The 23,229-nt window shown below is 40.3% G+C and overlaps 1 protein-coding gene across 1 annotated transcript; it reads right to left on the reverse strand.

Moving 5' to 3' along the window:
- Window positions 1-636: 636 nt before the first annotated feature.
- Window positions 637-21,505, reverse strand: LOC306946464 (vitellogenin-2; the record flags this gene model as incomplete). Its single annotated transcript, XM_079535497.1, has 36 exons — window positions 637-755; window positions 1,469-1,630; window positions 2,980-3,139; window positions 3,908-4,005; window positions 5,072-5,163; window positions 5,491-5,677; window positions 6,128-6,263; window positions 6,847-6,985; window positions 7,361-7,503; window positions 7,598-7,810; window positions 8,226-8,315; window positions 8,569-8,619; window positions 9,113-9,712; window positions 10,062-10,237; window positions 10,328-10,550; window positions 10,672-10,816; window positions 11,288-11,473; window positions 11,624-11,717; window positions 12,442-12,631; window positions 12,718-12,837; window positions 13,488-13,589; window positions 13,711-13,835; window positions 14,405-14,502; window positions 14,620-14,837; window positions 15,392-15,610; window positions 15,983-16,108; window positions 16,824-16,989; window positions 17,072-17,229; window positions 17,348-17,498; window positions 17,666-17,814; window positions 17,920-18,081; window positions 18,673-18,924; window positions 20,212-20,363; window positions 20,463-20,483; window positions 20,599-20,675; window positions 21,474-21,505. 36 exons carry the CDS (start codon window positions 21,503-21,505, stop codon window positions 637-639), a joined length of 5,532 nt encoding a protein of 1,843 aa, XP_079391623.1.
- Window positions 21,506-23,229: the final 1,724 nt, after the last annotated feature.

Below are 23,229 nucleotides of genomic sequence, written 5' to 3' on the forward strand. Positions count from 1 at the left end.
TTGACTCACACCAGCTTCTGTGTGCTGCATCAGGAACGTCACATTTCCTCCCCCAGAGCAGCCTTGTCCATATGCTTGAGGTTCAGGTTCATTCCCTGAAAGCTGTTCCCTACACACTGTCACTGCAGAGCACCTCTTTGCATTACTGCCGCAGAGGGCGCGTCTCACCCAGAGCCAACCAATTCCTACTGTGGTGCCCAGGATCTCAGCAACAGGGAAGGAAGCACAGGGGAAACAAGCTGGAGCCTGGTAGGCAGCTTCTGCCACTCCACTCGACCCATATCGCAGGTGGGGCCTGCCACAGACCCTTGCCTGATGTACATCTACACAGCAGGCTGCCACAGCCTCGACTGGGGTGAAGAGAAGCACTGCAGACATCCTCTTGCCACAGTCAGTGAAAGAAGGAAGCCTTCACTGGTTTTTCCATGCATGTATTTATTATGAAATCAAATAGTTATAGGCAATTAGAATAGTTTCTACAATAATAAAGTTTAATACTTTAAATTACTTGTGAAAATTCCACACATCTTTAAGCATTTAATTTAACGTTTCCATTGCTTCTTGAGATGAGTCTTCTTACATAACACAATAAAAACTAAAATGTTTCTGTATTCTCCAGTGCTGCAATGTACAGCTTCATGTACTGCATTCTTCATTCTCACATGAACATGCTGTGTGTGCATCAACAGTATCCTGCATGTCCTCTGACTTCTGGTCGAACTTCATCTGTTTGTCAGCCAGGCTCGTAGCTGAATCTGATGATTAACAAGAAACGGAAAGCAAGCAGCGTGCTTTAGAAGCAGTTTTGCAAGGTATGGCATTTGCCATGCACTCATCATTAATTAAACCAGGCTTGGCTTCTCCTTGCTGTCATCCATATTTATACTCGGCTAAGTCAAGCTGAGATGTTCCAGGAAAATCACTTACTTAATAAGTCATTTCTACATTGGAAACCAGTTCTTCCATGTAGAATTTTATTAAGAATACATTTAGAAAAAGAAATTGTGGTCTTAAAGGAAAACACACTTTGAAAACACACACAAACATATAATCAATATGATCTATACCTATCTAATCTAATCTAATCTCTTTGATATGCAATATCTCTACAATATAGTTGTAGAAGGGATATGTTCGGTATCGCCACACCTGCGGGCAGGAATCCTGTTCACACCTGCCCTTCTATGGCCTAAATCAGCTCAGGAAAACAGGATTATGCCCAAAGGCAGTGATAAGTGAAAACATACAGGATGAGGATCACTGTTTCAAGGTGTGGAACACGATCCTGAATTATCACACGCTGCAATACAGCCGAGTCACATGTTAACTGTGCTCTTACCCTCTCCTTACAGTGTTAGATTCAAAGATCATGAAGAGGAGATCAGTTTAGATTTTAAATGCCACTGCCATGACGAGCAGTAAAATTACAACAATTACAATTACAAAATTACAATTTCTGCGGGCTTACCAGCTGGGAGGCAGTGGAAACCAACAGTGACTGGAGTTGTCTTGGTAGCTGAGCATCCCTTCATACAGCGCAGCACAGGCTCTGTAGAGTAGCACTTGGAATCAACACCCGCAAGCTGAACCGTCTTCTCAAGCTTCACGAATGAGCGGTGCAGTTTACAAGCTGTAACAGAATCACTGATGGTAGTTTATGTTCTTACGTGCAAAATTTTCAAATCTCCCCAGACTGACCCATCTGCCAACCTGCAAGCAAATTGCTTCTATAAAGACTGAATGTTGATCATAAGCAAAGCAGCACTGCATCACTGACTGATAAGCTTTTCAAATCAGCTAATTAGATATGGAGTTACCGAAAGTTAATTTCAACTGTAACTGGCTTAATTTCTAGATTAACGTGTAAAAACAGTCTGGAATACATTCCAATAAACATTTTGCAAAGTAAACTGGCTCACTGAATAGCCACCAAACGATATACAAAGGCTTTGAGTATTCATCAGTAGAAAGAGGAGAGGGGTGTTTCCAAACAAATAAAAACAATAACTGAAGAATTACACCATTACCACCATCATTCAGACTCAAAACTGCTGCAGAGAGAGCAAATATCACTGCTGCCAGCTGGTAATACTGGTCCCATTTTGGATTCCCAGGACAAGTTACAAGTGTGTGAGTAGCTAAATGAACCACGTCTAAGCCTTAATCTCAGCATGTCAGTCATTTTCACCATATGCTGGAGGGAAACACAGAGTGTTGCAACTAGCAATAGAATGAATTTTGTTGTGTGCACGCCTATGAACTGCATATACATCTAAAGCAAGCATGATGCCAGGTATTCTTTATGAAGACACATAGAAGAATGACAGTTGATATACAAATGGACATGTGAAAGTCATCTCCAGGTAACAAGTAAGTCCTTCCCATCAGGTTCACAAAGGCAATGTGCTTGTTCTCCTCCCTCCTCCATGGGATGCTGTTGTACCATAACCTCAGCTGAGGGAATGGAGCACACTGTAAGATCCTAATCTACTGAAACACTTAAAATACAGCCCTTTTATTTTTTCCTTCATTTCAACTATGTAATTAAGTCACTGGAGCTACTCGTGTGCTCAAATGTTCGACAGGTTGCACTTGGTTCGAAACTCAGGTGGTGAGCCATAGTAATTACTAATCCCCATCTGCTTTTTTGGTGGATCAAATGTTGGCTGGAAAGTTATATTTGCTTACACCAAAATATTCTAAGTGAATTTATTTTCTTACTTTTTTTATTTAACCTTCTTCTTCTTCTCAGTTTTCACTTCAAAACAGTGGTTTCATTTCAGCTTGATTCATTTCAACCGATTGGGTTTATTTTGGATTTGACTAACTTCTAATTTCTTATTCCTTTCTAAGCTGAAAAATATTGGTTATATTTAATATAACTGAAGAGTGAGACCTTCACAAATGTTTTTCCCAATGTATTTACAGATTTAACATTTTCTAAACAATACTAAATTAAATTAATCATAGTTTTCATACTTCCTTTACAGGGCGCTTCTTCCAAGATCCAAGAATGACCAAAGCTCACAGCATCTTTTGCTAGATATCCATTGGGCATCCGATACTCCTGTTCACATTCTGCATCATATTTTCCACAGATTCCACATGTTTTCCCTGCCATCCATAATGCAACTTGAATCTTCAAGAAAAGAATAGTAAAAAACATTTCAAATTTAAAACAAACAAACATAACAACAGTGTGGAACAGATTTTTGCTATGTATGTACCTTTCAGTATCATAACATATCATAGAGCAGCTTGGGTTGGAAGGGACCTCAAAGATCATCTAGTTCCAGCATGGCAACACACAAACATATAAATGCTTTCCTTCTTTGCTAAGAACTCACACATCCCTCACAGTCAGATGCCAAACTCCCATGATGCTGCAGTGCACTTAGCTCCGTTGCAGCCTTTAAAACCTGCTGTGCCTGGCTAGCTTATTAAGTAATTATTAGTTTTGACTATTATTCTGAAGCTTCTGTGTGATTGATGTTTTCCAGTAGGTGATAGATGCAGTACGATAATACTGGTTTTCTTACATTTCTGTTTCCCATTTTTCTAGTACAGCCTTTCAAACATGGATAGAAGCTGAAAACTCTTTCTTCTTGCAGATACACTGCTGACTCAAACTATGTATGTTCACAGGCCCACTTTCCAGCACACACTTGCTGCAAGAATAAATCAGTATTGGTGAAGTATTCTTGGATGTCCTATTAAGAAACACAGAGAAGGACTCTGCAGCACTGGCTGCATTATCTTCTTTTACGTTCTTTTTTCTGGCGGGGGGAGAGGGGGCAGGGCCTGGACAGATTTAGCTTTGCTACTGCACAGTATTGCATTCATACATAAAGATTTAAGGAGATCCTGCAGAAATAAGTCATCTAGATTTATGAAGAGGAAACTATACCGAGAATGTTTGTCCATCGAAGTACAATTTATCGATACCAAAGGCTGGGGCAACAAGTACAAGCCCTTGCTTTTCATTGTGAATCCACAGAGAAGCACCTAGAAGAAAAAAAGAATATAAATAATAATTTTAAAAAGAAAAAAACACTTCAAACAGACCCAAACTGTCTCTTTTAATAGAGGAAAAAATAGTTATCATATTTTTTAAAAATGCTCTTTTGCCTCTTTTGCTTTAAATTCCTCACTAGTTCTCAAGAAGAATAGACTTTAAAAAAATAAAGAAGAGTGCACACATGAATAACAAGTGTTTGTAAAAAGTTGGAAAATAATTATAATTATCATAGGTTTTCTTGTTTTCCTTGGGGTTAATAGCATATCATATTTATTCCTAGAAAGGCTTACAGAGCTGCTTATAGTACCTGTGTAGTTGTGCAGCTATTCAAAACTCTGACTGCACTGCATTGGAGTAAGAAAATACAAAAATAACACAATTGTCATTGGGGACATTTTTAGCACAATTACTGCTCACTAAGTACATAATAATTAGGGCAGAGCGCTGCACTGGCAGATGCTAACCCAATTTCAGCAAGATTTATCCTGAATCCTGTACCACAGATACAGTCAGGAAGCATCTGCAGTGTGCATTCCTCCAGCTGTGTAGCAGAGAATGAAACAATGTCCTCCTGTGTCCTTTTACAGAAAAAATATCCCTGTTTGGAAATAAGAAAGAAGCCTAGTTTTCCTGTACATGCACAGTTCTCCGTGCAGACTTCAGAATGCTAACCAGAAGTATACTTATGAAGCAAAGTGAGAACATCTTGTATTCTACAAGGGTGGTGAAGGTTTTATCAAGCAAGGTTTTATTCCATAACTGATACACTTCTCCAATTTGGAGTTCTGGTGGGAGACACAGCAATATACGAAACAGTAGTTACGCTTTACTTTGCTTGGCCACCTCGAGTGTTTCATGCTCTAATTGATCTTTGTAAAGATTCACGTGCAAGCGAGTAACATGCAAATTCTTAACTAACAACCTGACAGCAAAGGGTATAAATACTTACAGAATACAAACTTGTAGAAGATCTTTGATACAATTCTTTTGTCTACTCCTCTTTTTCCTAACATACACATGAAAATGAAAACAAGGCAATGCTGTGCCACTTACCAGCAGATATGAGGGAAATGTTGGCTGTGGGGCTCTCGGCCCCGTCCACCAGCAGTTTCACCTGTCCGTTCACAGGATGCATGTCAATTTCACTGTTAAAAGAAGAGAGTTTTTATCCTGCTTGTATCACATTTATACACATACACTGACCAAGTGATTTTCTTGCTCACTAAATATCACTGGCACAACATAAGCACATTCCAACTGTTTAAATTACATCGGTGCATTCCTGTCACCTAAATGCAAGATAACAACATCATAGGCATCATGTTCAGTGTGCACAGCAAGTAAATAAGGAAAACGCTGAAAACCCATGGGCTGCTGAACAAAGCTGAGGAAAGCTTAGATCCAAGCTCCTCTCCCACTCAATGTGGACAACACAGTCCGTCACGCGATGGCAGCTGACAGAAGTTACTTACTGACTGCCAATCTTGATGTTGATGGCTTTAAGGTTTGTAGCTTCTTCAGCACTTTTCATCATCACCAGGAACTTAAGGTCAGAGCTGCAATCCTGAGCCAAGATGTGATAGCAGCTTGCTGGCATCGAGTAGTTGAACTTGACTTCATTAAATGTTGTGATCTTGTTGTGCGAAACTGAGCAGCGAGCTGGTTAAATAAAATGCCAGTAAATATTTGCTTTTTTGTTAAGTAAAGCCGTTAGAGGACATGTTGTATTTTTAGTGCTATGTTATTTCATGGTTGTTTTGTTTTGCTTTTTTCTCTATATGATACTTTTGTATAGGCTATAGGGACTTTTTGCCACCAGCCACCCATAACTTCTAAAAAAATGCATGAAAAACACAGTCCTCTGTCTAACAAAATAATTGCCAGAAAGTTTATGTTACCACTTCAGATAATTGTCAGTCTTGATTTCCCTGAAATGCTTTCTCTATATATGCACAATATTCTCTCTCAGATGAACCATCCCTGCACTATTGCATTCCATTTCCTAATAGACTGGAGACAATCCCAGAAAAAAAACTAAAATTCAGAAGATGTTCAAATTAATTCCAGAAACTGAGGACATCCTGCTTCTGAACCTGATCCAACTCTGACCTTTCAAATTCTCGAGCACTGCAGAGGGGGCTTCAGCAAAGACATTCCAGATTGGAGGCTGCAGCTCTGAAGCTGGGATCCTCGGACCCACAGGAAGCGATAGAGGAAGCCTCATGGCTTCTTGATAGAGGGTCATCTGAAAAAGAATTTGGAAGCACTGTAAAAGTGTAGTTGTACCAAAGAATTTGGAAGCACTGTAAAAGTGTAGTTGTACCAAGTATTCACAACAAACAGCTCAGATAACCTTTTCTCCTATATGGAAATAAATTTCAATCTCTTCTGCCTCGGTTGACAAAGAATTAATGTGAAATCATGAACTGTGTTCATCTGACTCACTGTGCACGAGATTTTGCTTCTGCTTGCAATTTTCTTTCATGGTATGGGTCATAATTCAGTTAGTATTTATGACAGAATATATTACTTTCTTTTCAAATGTGTTTATGTGAACACTTAGGGAGCTCCCACAGGTGGAAATGCATCTCTTCAAGAATACCCACCATACTCTTTTTGCAAGAATGAAACCACTGTATGAATATTCTTTGATGAAATATAAAAAGATGGAACACTCGTAAGAGCTGCTTTCATCATTTACACCCAAACTGATGCTTACTTTACTTAGCTTTTCCTTCTAAGAACTGGCCCTGTATAATTAAACAACACCAACAATCTCACTTTTCTATGAGGAAAACAGGAGAGCGATGACAGCATTTCATATTTACATCAGGCAGCTTGACAACAATATCACACGTCCTCGGAGAAGTTAGAGCCACGACCATCCTGGCTTGTCGAGAAGGATTCTTGCCCATTCTCTCAGAGAAACCCAGCATAAATGCAGCCCCGGGGACAAACTTGTAAAACCTTTAAAAAGGAAAGATCTGGTGAAACAGAGAGGCAAAAAGAGGCCTCATCCAAACCAGGCAGCCTCAAATTTGTGCAGAAGTGGCATACAGGTTCTTCAGGATCGCTGGCCACATCCCCATAACCACTCCCTGCTTTACTGATCAGTGTTCAGAGAAAGAACCTGTTCCCTGGTTTTCAGTATGACCAGCAGAAGGTATTACTGTACACAGGATGGTGATATCTCCCATTCAGGTTTTGCGTCCAAGGGCAATACTCAGCTCACAGAATTCAAAAATAGCTAGTACTTTATTCCCCAGAACCTCATGGGTGGATAGTGATTTTTCACATTTGACCTGTATCATAAACAAATGCCACTAAAGGTTAAAACCTCACCATTCAACCATCGATCTGACACTCGAAGGAACCTTGGGCCACTCCAGCTTCACTTGTGCAGCAGGGTGCCCAGCAAACCGTCCAGTTACCAGCTCAGTAGAAACCCTGTAGTCCCGGCAATTCCGGCCCCATTTCAGGTAAGCCTACAATGGAGCGAAAAGTGGTCCATTTTTAAAAACATGGAACATTATTTTATTGCTATGTATGCAGTTGCATGCGACAATTTTTGAGCCTTACCACTGCCTTGTGAGCATTGAGGACCGAAGCATCTGCACAGAGCTTCCACTTGCTTGAATCTGTGAGGTTTGTCACAAATACCTGCATCCGCGGCCTGACAGAGTCTGTATCAGCGTATACAACAAGCTGGAGGCCTCCTGTCTTCTTATTGTTACTAATGCCATGGAGAAAAGCAGCCAACACTGGGGTTTTGATGTCACCCAGAAACTTAGGCTAAGAAGAAGGGAGACAGAGTTTGCAAAGAACAACATTACAAAAGAGCATTTTAAATGCAAGATCTAGCAAATAAAAAAACGAAACTACAAATATATAGCAGCGTATATACTGCACATATTCTCATGCATATGCCTTAGCATGAGTGTGCCCCTGCAAGCACAGAAGGATCTCATCACTGTATTTGAGAATTTGTGCCATTTACTGAACTACACCATGCTCACCATTAAATGACTGAACCATGAAAAGCATGTAGGGGATCTACAATGTGTGTCTCACTCTTGACTGATATTCAAAACTTGACAATTTAGTGTTTCTCTGTTCCCATTGCCCTAGCTGCACAATTGCTGCAAATGCACAGCCACTCTGCCACTCTTCCAAGCTGTCAAAAGTCACTAGAAATGATGCAACTAACCCAGGAAGCAGCTCGGGATGTGTCATGGCTGGATCTGGTAGAGGAGTATCTGCTGGTAACTCTGTCACCTGGGAGTTTTCTTTTGGGGAACTGCAGGAAGAAAACACATCATGACCATGAAGGTAATTTAAAATCACACTTGAAGAAACTGCACTAGGCAGTGCTGCAGAATATCCTTTGCTATGGAGCTTATTACTGAGATGAGTCTCAGAAGAATTACCACAGCTGATTTGGTGTTATCAGTACTGCAGTTTCCCTCAGCAAAGACAACAAGTGGACTTCAAGGTTTTAATTTAGCTCGTAACAGATTCCAAACTCAATTAACTAAGAATGAAAAACTCACCTCTTGTCTGTGTGCTGATCTAAAGCGATACTGATAAATCTCATGACGCCCCTTTGAAAATAATAACAAGGAGATGAAAAGCCTTGGAAGAAAAGAAATGCTGCAATTGTATTCAATTCTGAGCACTGGGAACTAAGTCAGAATTTTAGTAACTATCATTCATGCATAGTTCTGTACGCTTAGTTATAAGCACATAATGCAGTAGTCAAAATGGTTGAAATAGTTTATATAAAGCATTAATGTTCCTACTGTAAAATAAAGATATAAATAAGCAATTAGACAGAAAGCAATACATTGGTGAAACATGCTTCCCTGCCTACAACAATAGTTTCAGCAAACTTGTAGAAACTTTTGAGATGCTCTCAGGGACAGCTGAGCTGTAGCTTATTGACACTGCAGCTGTGTTTGCAGAATAGATGTTAAAACTTTATGTTGCTAATATTTACTGTGTCAATTAATAACTTGATACAAAGCCAGCTGCCATGAGGAATTCAATTCACAAATACTATCAGCATCTTTCAATTTACTAAGAAATATTAGTTACCCATATTTTGGAATGCATGCTGCTGCTGCTGCTGCTGCTGCTGCTACTGCTGTGATCTTCCAGATGTCCTGAGTGGTGCTCATGGCTGTGGTGACTCACTGACCTGCTGCTGCTGCTGTCACTTAGACGCCCTGATTGATGGCTATGGCGACTCCTTGTCTTGCTGCTGCTGTTACTGCTCCTACTGCTCCTACTACTGCTGCTGCTGCTGCTGCTCTTGCTGCTGCTGCTGCTGCTCTTGCTGCTGCTACTGCTGCTGCTGCTGCTGCTACTGCTGTCACTGCTCTTGCTGCTGCTACTGCTGCTGCTACTGCTGCTGCTGCTGCTGCTACTGCTGTCACTGCTCTTGCTGCTGCTGCTACTGCTGCTGCTGCTTGCATCTTTGTTTCTAGCTTGCTTTACTTGATCATTCTCCTCTTCATCCATAGGCTTTTTACGATTAGGGGAGGAGGCAGAAGATGAGGAAGAAGAGGTGGCAGTTGAGGAGGCAGAAGATGAGCTGGAGGAAGTTTTTGCAGTGGGCTCTGTCCCAAGCTCTGCTAGCATAGCGTTTCCTTTCTTAGATGGCCGACTTTTCGGGTGCCGTGTTTTGTTTGCAACCTGCAAAATAATTCATAGGAAATTATAAGAGGGGAGAAACATCTGTTTCTGTATGTACAATGTGAAAAATCTGTGGGTGTCAGACAAGCTACTCACCACAGCCTTTCCTGCCCCACCATGGAAGCTCACTCTTCCTCTCCAAAATCTGCCCCAGCAAGGAAGACCAACCCCAGCTGGATGCACCTCTCAGGTCACTCTGTCCAGATGTGACATGGGCTGACAGCACTGGCACCTTTCGAAGCAACCCCATCCTGGATTTCCCATGCCAGTTTTCCACCCTAGCCTTCAAATCCTTTATGGCTTTATTTACTGGAAAATATCCTCCGCTTGCAGGCTCCAAGTCTCTTACCTTGAACACATTTTCAATGCCTAGAATCCTCTTCAGTTTAGCTTGAATGTCCTCATATGGAGATGATTCATCCTCTTCCTCAGACTCTGAGTTTACCTCATTAATTATTTTGGAAGCTGCTCTAGATCCTGCCTGAATCTCCAGCTGAATTTTGTCAATATCAGCATCTGTAGGAACTGCACACAAATTGCACAGATCAAAAAGTTATACCGCTTCAAGGGGCACTAACAAACCTAATAAGAAAAGGCTCATGCTCGGTATTGTACCTGGCATCAAAACTATTTTAGCTTCATGTTCTCCAATTAATCTGTGCAAATATGTATTCTTTATGAAACTGGCATCTCTCGACCTTCTGGAAAAGCAGAGCTGGCAGCCAAGACGATGCATTTTGAGGCAAATATCTCGTTTATGTGTTCTTTTTCCTGTGCCATGGTGAAGATCTTCTTGAGAACCATGGGGCTGTTTCCTTGGCATGCTGTCAGGCTCTTGCTGTAGTGGAGAGGAGCATGTGAATGCCACTGGGAGCATATCATAGGCAAGAGTAAAACTGCAGGTATAGGTAGCACATGAGGGGTAAGTGTAATTGTGCAAGCAAAAAGGAATAGGTTACCATTGTTAAATGTTCCCCGGAAGCCCTCTGTGATGTTTGGAAAGGTTCTTCCATAATTTTTAATGGAGCATCTCCCGGAAGAATTGAGGTCCTCTTTTCAGCACCTAGTTCTCCTATGTTCCTTGATACAGCAAAAGCTTTATGTCTGTGAAAATATACATAGAAACCCATGTATTTGGATTAAACAAATTATTGTCCTGCCTCTGTCAAGTGTTATGACAGAAGTATGTTCCTTGAACGTGGGAACTCTATATGCAACTGTTAGCATAAATATTGTTTAAAACAATTAAGATGTCACGAGGAACATCACAGTCAGTTTTCAAAGCATGGGTAAATTTAAATAAATTTTCAAAATGAGACATAAAAAATAAAAAATAAATGGAATAAAAATATTTTAAAAATAAGAATTAGTAAAATAATAAGTAAATTAAAATAAAAATTAAGCTCCTAAATATTTGAGGCATCTTCTGACTTTCAACTCCCTTATTTTTTTTTGCCCTTTATTCTGAATGTTATTTACACATTGCTTGTCTAGAAACCTCCATAAAATGTCAGTGAATCATGAACTTCATAAGATTTCCACAACACAAATTATCCTGAAGTAATGCCATCATACCTTCCAACCACTATCTCAGTTTCCTCACGGCATGGGTTTGTTTCAATCTTAATATTTTTCAATTTCACATCTATCTTGGCATCAAACTTCATTGGCATTCTTGTCTGGACCTCGCCTTGAATTTCAACAGCATGTTGAAAGTATTCTGTGTTGACACCCATCGTTGCAACTGTATGCACGTATAAACTGAAATAGAGTGAAATAGAGTGATGTGGTTGTATGTAAGAAAGGTGTTCGTTTTTACGTTGAGTTCTCTGTCATATTAAAAAAAAAAAAAAAAAAAAAAAGAAACAAAAAACTTCCATCTATAATTAAGGCATAAGAAATCTGCCATACCTGGGGTTTAAGTCAGACCGAATCTGCATGGTGGATTCAAGCAACTGAGAAAGTCTAAAGTCTCCAGTTAAAGGTGGAGTCATCTTTCCATCAACTGCAAAAGACAGAACAGCATTTTAAAATGTAAGTGTAAGCAAGATGCAGTTTTCAGGAAGAGGTAATATTTTCTCTTCATACAGGAAAGGTATTTGAGATAAAAGGTCTTTTTTTCAAATCTGAAAAAGAAAAAAATATACGGAAAACTTGCTCTGCGTTCAGGTGCTTCGGCCTCCAACCGTTTCTGTGCTGCTGCCGGGCTTTGCACTGAGGACCCAGAACTGGGCACAGAACTTCTGGCGCAGCCTCAAACGTGCTAAGGAGAAAAAGCCTTTCGGAGCTCGCCCTGCTTCAACTTTGGCAGCCAAGGATGCAGTTGGCGTCCACTACCACAAGGGCACGCTGCCGATTCACCGTCAGCTTGTCCTCCCCGGCCCTTTTCTGCAAAGCTGCCGCCGCCTGGGCAATAGCCAGCCTGCGCACGCACGGGGTTACGTTGTCCCTTAGCCACGATTCAGCACCGTCCTGCCAGGCCATCCCTCCAACCTGTCGCTTTCCCTGGAGCGGCAGCCTGACCCCCCAGCACAGTGACAACTCTCACCGCTTTCGTGTGTGTCCAGCTTCTTTTTCAAGACCTTCACTACCTCTCCTCCTGTGTTTTAAGACGCTACAAAAATCACGTCTTTTTGTTTGGTTGGTTGTTTTCCTACATCTTTCCCCAGCCTCTCTTAGCCTGTCCCTCCCACCTGTTAGCGCAGCAGCCCTCATGCTTCCCAACCCACCGCTGACTGCAGCTCGTGCCAGGGCAGTGGTGTAGGACCCGTACTCCAGCGGCAGGCCGAGGCAGCTGGGAACCACGTATCGCAGCTCTCCCATCCACACTGGCTGCGTCCACTGCCCTGCGATGCCGTTGCGGATCTGGCTGGTGATTCTCTTCATTGCCGTGTTTCGATCAGCAGGTTCCACTACAGTCTGCCAGGGGACAGAGGTCCAAGGGGTGAGGGAATGAAAGGACAGTGGTGTCAAGCCTTGCAAAGAGAAGTAGGGGGCCCTGATACCTTCATGGCCTGTTGCAAGACTTCCTTGTTGATGTTGACGAAGGCCACTTCTTGTCCAAGTATTTTCAAGTAGGCTGATATCAAGGGGGTTTCTGTTGGCAGCTCTTTCCATCCCAGCAGCTAGGGAACAGATCAGGAAACAAGTGAAGTTCCTTAATGCAATGCTTTACAAATGGCAGTTTAGCAAGGCAGTGACAACTATTACTGACCAACCCAGCCTTCTTTTGCCCCTCATATTTCCTTGGTATTCTGTTAACAGTGTAGTGTTGCAAGTTTAGACGTCCTCCCTATCACTGTGATGTTCCCTATCCACTGTTCACTTATTTAGAGTGAAGGAACTTTAATACAGAGGAGCAAGGCCATTTGTACTGTTAAACTCAGTTTGAAAGCACTGCACCAAATCATAGTTTCTCTTGGAGATGAGGAGAACTTCTTATAAACTACGGTGGGAAAATGGAGGAAGGAGAAAACCTGCCAGGCATGGGAGATCTTTGTACTGTGACATCTACTTTCCCCTCATCTCACTGCTCCTTCTGCAGTCATATCTGAGGTGGGAAGGAAGTGGGGCTGCAGCGAGACTTGCAGAAGATATCACAGACATTACAGGAGGAATATCTCCTGTAGTCTCACTGCAGATCCCTCTTCTGCAGACATACTCAAACTGACTGCTGGTGGGTAATATACCCTCTGAGATGAGCTTATCTTTCACGATAAGCATCTCTAAATATCCCCTCATGTAACACATGCATTATACTACTAAAAACACCTACAGCTTTTCCAAGCTCCTTTATCTTCTTGTATGTGGGATATTCAGCAAACGGGATGTTTCTTTTCATTATGACATCTGTGAGGCCTTCCGCTCGGATGCCAACCTACAAAAACAGTGTGAGAAGGAATAGTCTGAAACATACTTACAGAGTGGAAACTTAGGAGACAAATTTTGATATGAAAATTGTTCTATTTGCTTTATTACTAATTTAAGTAAATATTTACCTCTATCAGATCAGCCACTGAACCTGCAGAATTTGCCATCAATTTGGAAATTATTGCTGATGGGAACATAGTTCCTGGACTGTTCATAACAAAGATTTCTCCAGCAGCACCAACTCTATAGTTATCTGGGGTGGAAGCAAACAAAAGACCATTTTTCTAACCATTTTACTCATCATTCAAGACTGTGTTTCTGCAGCTTTTTCAGTTACTGACTCTAAGATACATCACTGCATAACTTTTAATTGTTTAGGCTCAAATTAATAAATACTTATTCCTGTTCTTTTAAATATTTAACTGCCACACTTAGTTCAATTTCTTATCCAAATGCAGAATCTTTTACAGAATGACAGGAGGCTGGAGCAGCAGGGAAATTAAACCAGAAAACGATAGAACAAGAGAGACCATTAAACTGACCTTAAGTATGCTAAGTATGTATTTCTGTAGCAAAAGGAGAAAGCTTCTACCATAGTTGTAAGAAGAAATAGATTAATTTTTCAATAAGAAATAAACTAAACATTTCGGAAACCAATCTTAGCAAGCATCTTACAGAATCTCTTTTTGCAGAGAGGAGCAGTTCTAAGGGGAAAAACTTTTCTAGACACAAACCACACAGGCACTGACAATTTGCATTCCTCCAAAGGACTTGGGAACCCTTACGAAGGGATTTCTGAAGTCACTGAAATGCTTTACTCACCAAAGTAACTGCCTGCTCGAATGACCTTGCTGTACCGATAGCTCAGCCTGTCCAGTTTGGGAGCTAGCAGCTTAAGGGCAATGTTGCAAGCTGAAGATCTAAACAAAGAAAGGTAATATATCCAGAAAGAAGCTACACTCTATCAGAATAAGAAAATGAATTCAGTTTGATGGCATATGCAGAAAACAGCACACTTTATCCTTGTCTCTACTTACATGTTGTACATAAATGGCAATCTGCTCTTTGACAAAGACTTCATGTGGGAATATACAAAACTGGCCACTTGCAAATTGCTTTCCTTCATTGCCACGTTAGCTATCGTCGTGATCAAAGCAAGGGCAGGCCTTGTCTCAAAGATAACAGCACAAGCCATCATTCGCACCTCAGGGGGAAGCGATTGGTCTGCAAGGATCTGAATGAGATAGCCCTGCACCTGAGGAGAGGAAGCACATTGTTGGGAATTACCAAAGACTGTCTGACTGGAGTCTGTATCATATAACACCTCTAGCTATCTATGCCATCTGAAAGGCCAAAGCCTTTCCTACACTGGCCATGCAAGTTAATGGAAGGTCAATGGTGACTCACTCAACTTCAGAGAAAGGTCTGACAGAAACAGCCCTATGGCAGTGTTTTGCCTGAGAAGCCAACAGAAGGTCTCTCTCTCTCCTCCTGATTCTTGAGGAAGATTAAATTATCCACTTCTAGGTGGCTAAATTTCTACCATACATAACAAACATCAGACTTAATTAGTTATATCGGTTGACTTCAGAAACAGTGTTTATATCCTGGAAATGTCCTACTGCACAATATTTATTATGTATTACCAGAAAACATTAGCTGAAGTGTACGCTTGTATTCTGTTGTTCTTAAAAATAAGCAAACATAATGAAACCACAGATTTGATGCTATTGAATTAATTACCCTCAGAGTATACATTTTCTTTCTTCAGTTCCTTAAGTAAAGAAATTCCTGATAGATGCTACTTACTGTTTTGGGATCCTTCCAAGCTATCTTTCTCAAGGCCATGATGGCATCTATCTGAATGTGGATTGGGATATCAGAAGCACTGGACGAAAACATTGGAAGGAACTTCAGGATACGCTTTAAGCTGGCTGGTTCTCCCATGTTGCCAATGCACTTCAGAGCTAATTTCATTTTGTCTTCACGGCCCCTGCTGATTGCTTCATCTGCAAGGTCATGGATGGGCTATGGACAACAAAGCACAGTTCAACCTTTTCCACCTAATGTATATATATACATTGTCCATAGCATTCCCCATATCCAGTAAAAAGCCTATCACAATAAAGTAAATGGTTCTAATAAAAGCACCCAGTGATGACTGTAGGGGAAAAAAAAAAAAGAAAAAAAAGATGTGAAAGCTGCATTTTCAGTGATGAAATTATTGTCTAATTTAGTAAAATGATTTATTGCCTTTGTTCTGACGGTGGCCAATGAAATGTGTATTTGTCTAATTGATTGATAGTTAATAAAAAAATGTCCAGTTGACATTTTCTTACCAGCTCCAAAAAGAGTTAAGCCAAAGTAGTGTACATTAACAAGCTATTGGGAACAACCCACCTGAAGAGCTTCTTTAGGACATGCTGAGGTCTGAGAACAGTATCTGTTGACTACAGAACTATATCCCAAGCAGGCCACTTGCTGAAGCATAGGATTTTTCTGAATTCGAGAGCTGGTCATTAAATCCTGTGGGGAGAAAAAAAGAAAAGGAAAATAAATAAATAAAATTAAAATGAGCATTTAAGACAATGCTTGGCATAGGTTTCAGAGAAGGAAAATCATCGCAGCTTATCTAGGGGGAGTAATTTCAGAATGATTGTTGTTCGCATCAAAACAAATTAAGTCAGCTTATAGACATTCCATTAGCAAGCTTCACTTAGGACCTTAGTTCCGCACTGGTTTCAACATAAATAAAAACAAATATTAGTTTATGGACTAACGGTGAACATCAATCAATAAATAGAACATCTTTAGAACAGTGTGTCTCAGTTACATTAACAAAGCACTGTCAGTTAATATATTTTGCTTCCTGCTTATGAAGAGGAATACTGACTAGAGACGGGAAAAAATCCTTTTCAGTATAAATGATTATGCTATTCTATTCACCATGCAAACAAAGAAAGATTTGCCTGTAGAAGGCAAGACACATTAGCCCAGCATACTAAAATGGTACTATTTCTCTATGTTAAGAGAGAAGGGCTCTTCTATCACTATAGCAAAATGAAGATGCATTATCTTCTCAAAAATGTCAAAATAAGAAAAAAAATCATGCATCAGCATTTGTGCAAAATTGGTATACGTGATGGGAGAACCCACGTTGGTGAACTTTACAATCAAAAGTTGCCCTCAATTAACATTCTTTTTGTTATCAAATTGGAAAGATTCATGTGGATTTACTCACTGCTGCTAGTGGAAGTGTGTGTTCATCAGCTTTCATCAAATGGAGAGTCAAAGAAACAGTTAGAAGGGTCTGAATGTAGTTGAGGTCGTCATTGCGAATTCTGGTCTTCAGGAATTTTAGTGCTTCGGTGGTGCCACTCACAGAAACTGCACTCAGGAGCCATCGCCTGCAAGCATATTAGAAAAAGAAGTCTAGCTCTCAGGTCTCCAGAAATGAAAAATTTCTTAGCAGGTCACACAATGAAATACCTGTAACGAGGTTTATCCGAAACTTGTCTCCAGACAGACTCAAGAGTGTCAACACTTGCTATCCGGCAAAGCTGGACCAGCTCTAAGAATCTGTATGCAACATCGTCATGGAAATCTTGTTGGTTATTCAGGACTATGTGCTGCAGTGTTTCTACTATCTGTACAACACAAGAGAGAGAAGGGACGTGTAATTAAACCCCTTGATATTTCTGATCATATTTGGTCGCTCTTAATTTTCAATTAGGAGAGTGATTCAAAGACCTAAAAATTCCATACCCGTTGCTCAGGGTTTTTTGTCTTGATCAGCTGAAGTGGCATCTGTGGCAGTACAGCTGGGAAGTGGTAGCGAAGGCTGCCATAGCTCTGCATGGGGATGTCTGGGGCACTGCCCCGCTCACTTCTCACCTCCAGCAAGGTGAGCTGCTGTCTGTCAAGGGACAGAGAGGAATAAAAAGGTGTCGTAAAGCATGTGTACTTACAGCTTTACCCAACTGCTGCTGGGCTTATGTGTCTTCTCATTTCAACCGGGGGTGAAAGGGACCACAGAACTTGCAATTATTCTCACTTAGAGAAGCAGCCCTGCATCCCACCTACCTTGCTTCCATGACAGCCACCCCAGTGGGCTCACTGAATGGGGAGATCTGATACACCTGCTGAGATGCAACCTCTGTGATCAGCGTGCCGCTGTCTGACTGCTTCAGCTTGTAGGAGAAAGCAGCAGTCCCTTTGGTGAGCCTTTCCTTCTAGAGAAGCACAGAGAGACCACAGAGTGAATGGAGCAGATGGCTCATGTTACTCATCTTTTCCATCTGCTTGGTGTGAGGAAGGTCTTCCCATGTCTCACATACCATCATGTCCACGGGGCAGGGATAGATGTAAGCCATCCCAACACTTTTTTGCACCTTTTCCTGGCAATTATTCGAGTCCACAGTTTTGGTAACAGATACTCGGCTATTCTTTCTGTCTTCCTGGATGACGTACCTTGTGTGGCAAACACCTCCAATTCCAGCCTGAAAGGATCAGGAGAAGGAAAGAGACCTGAGAATTGTATCAGGATTTCCCCAAAGAAGAGCAATCTTTGAAGAATCAGTAGGAGGGTAAGGATACACTGAGCCATGTTTTGGCTGAAGACAAATTGGATAAGGATTCACTGAACTATGTTTTGAAAGCTGTTACCCATTGCTCACAATTAATCCTACTCAACTAAAAAATGACACAAACACATGAAATAGACATATTTTAAGTTCAGTCAAGGAACTCAGAAAAAGTAATCAACCAATTAATATAAAAAATGAACAAATAAAATTGATCATGTTGCTGCAGCAGAGAAGCTATATAACAAACACGTTCATAGCTAATGGCTCCTTTTTGATGAAGGCATTGCATTTTAAACAAAGCAATTTAAGAAATGTCTTTAAAGAATTCCAGTAAAAGTAATTCCTTCAACACATTCACATGTATTTTCTATATGAACGAAAAACAACAGTTTTTCAATATGTATGCTTGAAAGGAGATTCAAATAAAGAGAAACATGAATGAAGAGCACCTAGAACGCATTCTTCCAGCAAAGTTGTTTTAGAAATGAAATGGGAAACACAAACCTCTTGTAATTCATAGACGTTCTGTGATTTTTTAATGGTTATCTGCAACATGTTCAGTATTCCTCTCACTATGTTAACGCACAGATCTGGGCAGTCTTCTGGGGCATAAATGCTTCCAACCCGTCCACTGCTGTATTCAAATTTGAAGGGCCGGCTGAAACACGATGAGACCGCTTGGGTGATTTTGGAAGATCGAGTGAATGGATCCCTGGGCCAGACCCCATTGTATTCCTCCACTTGTGGAGAACGGACCTGAGAGGAAATTAAAAATAGATATTGATGTCAATAAAATTACTTTGGTACTACAAGTGTGAACAGATTGGAAGAAATTGACCTAATCACTAGTTGTCTACTCCTTCCTTCCAAATTTAGGCTTAGATATCCATGTAGGAGTTGATTCTTTGATTCTTCTATCTGTTGCTTACTTTGTAAAATCAGTACGAGTCATGGGGCTCAATATTGCTCTTTTGTGGTAGAGAAGCAGTTGTCCTTGTTAACTCTTGGGAAGATTGTGAGCAGTTTAGTCACATTAACTACGTGGGGGAAAATATCATTCAGAAAGTAATATAATAGCATTTCAAATAAATCAAATGAAATTCCCTCCATTTTACTTCAGCCTTAAACTACAATAGGTGTGCCACGATCTGCTTTAGACTAAATTTAACATTTAAAAATTAAAATTAAATTCTAACTCCTCCCAAAATATTCTTAGAATGTTTCATTTTAATTCTTCCCCTCTCAAAATGCTTATTGTTTTGACTAAACAAGCTACCATATTTGATCCATTGTTGTGAATTGATTAAACCAACACTTCTTCATTCGTTTGCTTGTTTCCTTCTATGTACAGAAACACGGGGGAAATCAGAAGCAATTTTACTGACTCTGTTGAAGTTACTGCAAGTTGAGGTGTGTCTCACAGAGCACAGTTTGGGGCACTTAACACAACAATTTCAAGATGAAGACAACAGTGAGAAGTACAATCCCTAACTCATAATTTTAATACCTTACCATCGTTAATGATAGAAGTTCTACAGCTCTTCTAAAACCCCTGAGAAATATCCTTTTTGATGCCTTCCACATTTTTTCCCAAGTGTGTAAACACAATCTATGCTCATTAATTACCTGCATGACCTTACATCTGTGTAGCTGCATTTTACATACCCAAGCCCTTTCTCCCCACAGGACTTGGAAAAATTTGTTGAAAATTGAATAAAATCTTAAAATCAGAGGAAGCTTAAGTGCCTTAAGTTAGAAATAAACATTTTGTAACAGAATCCCTGGTACTGATACCTTTACTTTGCATATGAGAAGCCCCTGCTACAAATAATTTTCACAACAAGCACACGTAAGCAATTGGATGGTAAATCACTCCTCAATTTTGAAACTTCAGTTTGCAAACCTTCCTGAAACCTACAGTGCTAAGTTACCAATTCTGTTCCCATAGGCCTTCTTAGAACACAGGTGAGCAAAACAAAAGTAAATGAACATGACTTAGATTCAGTACTGGTTGGTATGTTTGGAACAGGATGTGGTCAGTACCTTGAGGAGGTAAGCATTCTCTGATAGCCCACTGATCTCTAGCTTGCTGCTCAAGCGCACACCAGCTTTGCCCAAACTTCTTTCTTGAAGCCCATTCAACATAAAACCTTCATAGCTGTACAGGTAACTCTTCCTGCTGCTGAATCCTGGGTCTGTGGGGAATAACAGCCATTTATACAAAAGCTGTAAGCATATTCTAATGAATAGACATATAACAAAGTCACCAAATTGATAGGTAAAAATGTACTTACCAATGTCTAACTTCTGGCTGCCTACAAAAAGAGATAGAAAAACCACATGAGTTATATCTGGTCTAAACCCAGTTGTTGTCAGTGAACTCAAGGAAATACCAGGGAAGAAGAATGAAGAAGGGATGCATAAGCTTACCCACAAGGGTGAGCACTAGTGCTAGTATGATCCCCCTCATAGCGAAGGTGAATAGGGCTCTGCCAGGCACGGCGAGACTTTTATGGAAGAATGTTCAGGAACACGTGGCTGTTTTCTGCTGAATTCTCAAGTTTTTTATCAGTTTATGTAAACACTTCTCTTTCTGCAATCATAACTTCTCTTCACAGGGAGTAAAGAAAATCAAGTATTACTTTGGCATCTCTGATAAAAAAACCTTTGTCTGATTGAGCAGAAGTTTCAATCTTTCACCATAAAACACTCCTGCTTCAGCATTTACAATAAATTTAAAATAGATGTGTTACTTGCTTTCCTAGATTGAGTCATGGCTGGCTGCTGATACATGGTCCTGCCACAGATGAGATTGGTTTTGCCCAGGTTATGCTGACCTGGCATCTGACCCAAGTTGTTATCTAGCTGATAATAACCCAATTAGCAGTCAGTGTCACCTACATTGACTGTGCTCTCCCTCTTCCCTCAGCTTTGGTTTATGGCCATTTCTGTAGGCCAGAGACTAAGCTAGATAAACCTTTGCTATTTATGTATTCATATGTGCACCGACACGCATGATTTAACAGGCTACTGAGAAACAATATACGGAATCTATGTATTTATTGAAGTCACAGGATCAATGTGTCCTTTTCAGCTCCGGTCATACTGACCAGGAATATTTTTAAATGAACAAAAGTTTCATAATCATTCTGTAAATATTTTATCTTCCAAAGTAAATAGCAGCAAAATGTGAACAATTAAAATCTGCAGAGATTCTCAGCAGCAAGGCAAGAGGGACAGATAGTGCAGGTCAGCTAGAACTTTCGCATTCACTACAGAATTAAATACAAAATACAGCCAAGTACCTGAATTGATGCAGGCTTGCAGCCAACTTCATCACTAACGGTGATTTGTATTGATAACACAAGAACACATTCACAAAATTGTCTGTTCAGTTCACAAAATCGCCCAGAGCAGCCTGGGGCCCTGGGCAGCCTGGTCTGGTATTAAATGGGGAGGTTGGTGGCCCTGCCTATGGCAGGGGGGTTGGAGATTCATGATTCTTGAGATCCCTTCCAACTCAGGCCATTCTGCGATTCTATTCTAGAAATGTCAGGAGCATGAGAACAGCTCATCATGTACCCTCAGAAATGGGAGGTAAAGAATGAATTAAGAGAATCAATGGGTTCTTGTCAACCCAACAAAAAAGTTAGTCCTCCAAAGCAAGCTTGGTGGCAGTTAAATCAACAAGAACAAGGGCACACAATCTTCTGCACTGTAGGATGTTTTTGGAGGCACAGCTTCCAGCAATGCAATAAAGTGTTATCTTCAAATCACATAAAAACACTCAGTTATATTCTAATTCAAAATCTATGACATACTCGTTCTTTGGTTACTTTCTGTTCCCACAATAGGACTTACCACAGCAGAGTATACTGTGGCAAAGTGTTTTTATGACAACAACGCAGTACATTTTCTATTTCAGTAGTTGCTAGTAACTGCTCTTTCTGGATTGTCAGTCCCACAGCTGTTGACTTTTTCAACTGGATTTCATCTGGACTTCAATTCCACTTGGAGTTCTCCTACCTCTGTTTTGGGAACTGCTACAGAATTCACATCAGAAGACTACACTGTTGTTGCAGGGATTCGCAATCAATTTATGCTCAAGCAGTCAAGTGTAATTTGTGCCTCAGTTGGTAAACTGTTCACAACAGTGCATGGCCAGCCGTTCTCTATATTTGTAACTGATTTTATTTTTTATAGTTGACTCTTTCTTTATAACAAAGTTATATGTTGTATTAAGTTGTAAGCCTTGCACAAATAAAAGAAATCCAAAGCTACTAACAAAAACTTGAATAAAGGGATATGAGTACAATGCCAATGTGAAAAGTAAAACATAGCATACATCGTGGACTTATGCTTTAACTAAACTGCAGATTTGATAGGAACAGCGAACACATCAGACATATTGCAACAGATAATAAGTAAACTCAAACAATTTGAATGCTTCTTTCAAGGATCAGTTTTTGGATCCACTACAACTTCCTTTCATTCTTTGTCACTTACTTCCCTCCCAGATTAAATTGGTGGGAGTGATGGTAAAGAAGTAAGCATGTCTCCACCCACAAAAGCTTCATGGTAACTCCAAATTAAAAAAAGAAAGAAAAAACAAGTGCACACAAGTAGTAGAATTCAATGCACACAGCATTCTCCTTGTCCTGGAATCCCGGACATATTTTCCATTCAAAAATAACCTGTTTACATTGGCATTATTTGGAGATTTATTAAGTAGTTTCCTTGGCCCAGTTAAAGTATATATACACCATAACCTCTGAGAAGAACAAGAACATGGTCTGCATTTTTTCACACATGTAGGAATGTATTTGTCCTGCTGCATCTACATAGAGCAAATCTGCAGCAGCTACTAGAAGCAGTATTTCAAACGCGGAAGGGGGCTGTTTTGGAGGGAAAAAAATTCATAAGCAAAGCTTTCATTTATTTTTTTAATTTTTTTGTTGTTGTTGTTGTGCAGTCTGCAAAAGCTATTTTCTATCATTCTCAAAGAAAGAAAATAAATGAAAAGCTTAACAAAAGTAAACTAAACCTGGAAAATAACTTATA

Source organism: Tetrao urogallus, assembly GCF_951394365.1.
Source record: "Tetrao urogallus genome assembly, chromosome: 5".
NCBI classification, from domain to species: domain Eukaryota; kingdom Metazoa; phylum Chordata; class Aves; order Galliformes; family Phasianidae; genus Tetrao; species Tetrao urogallus.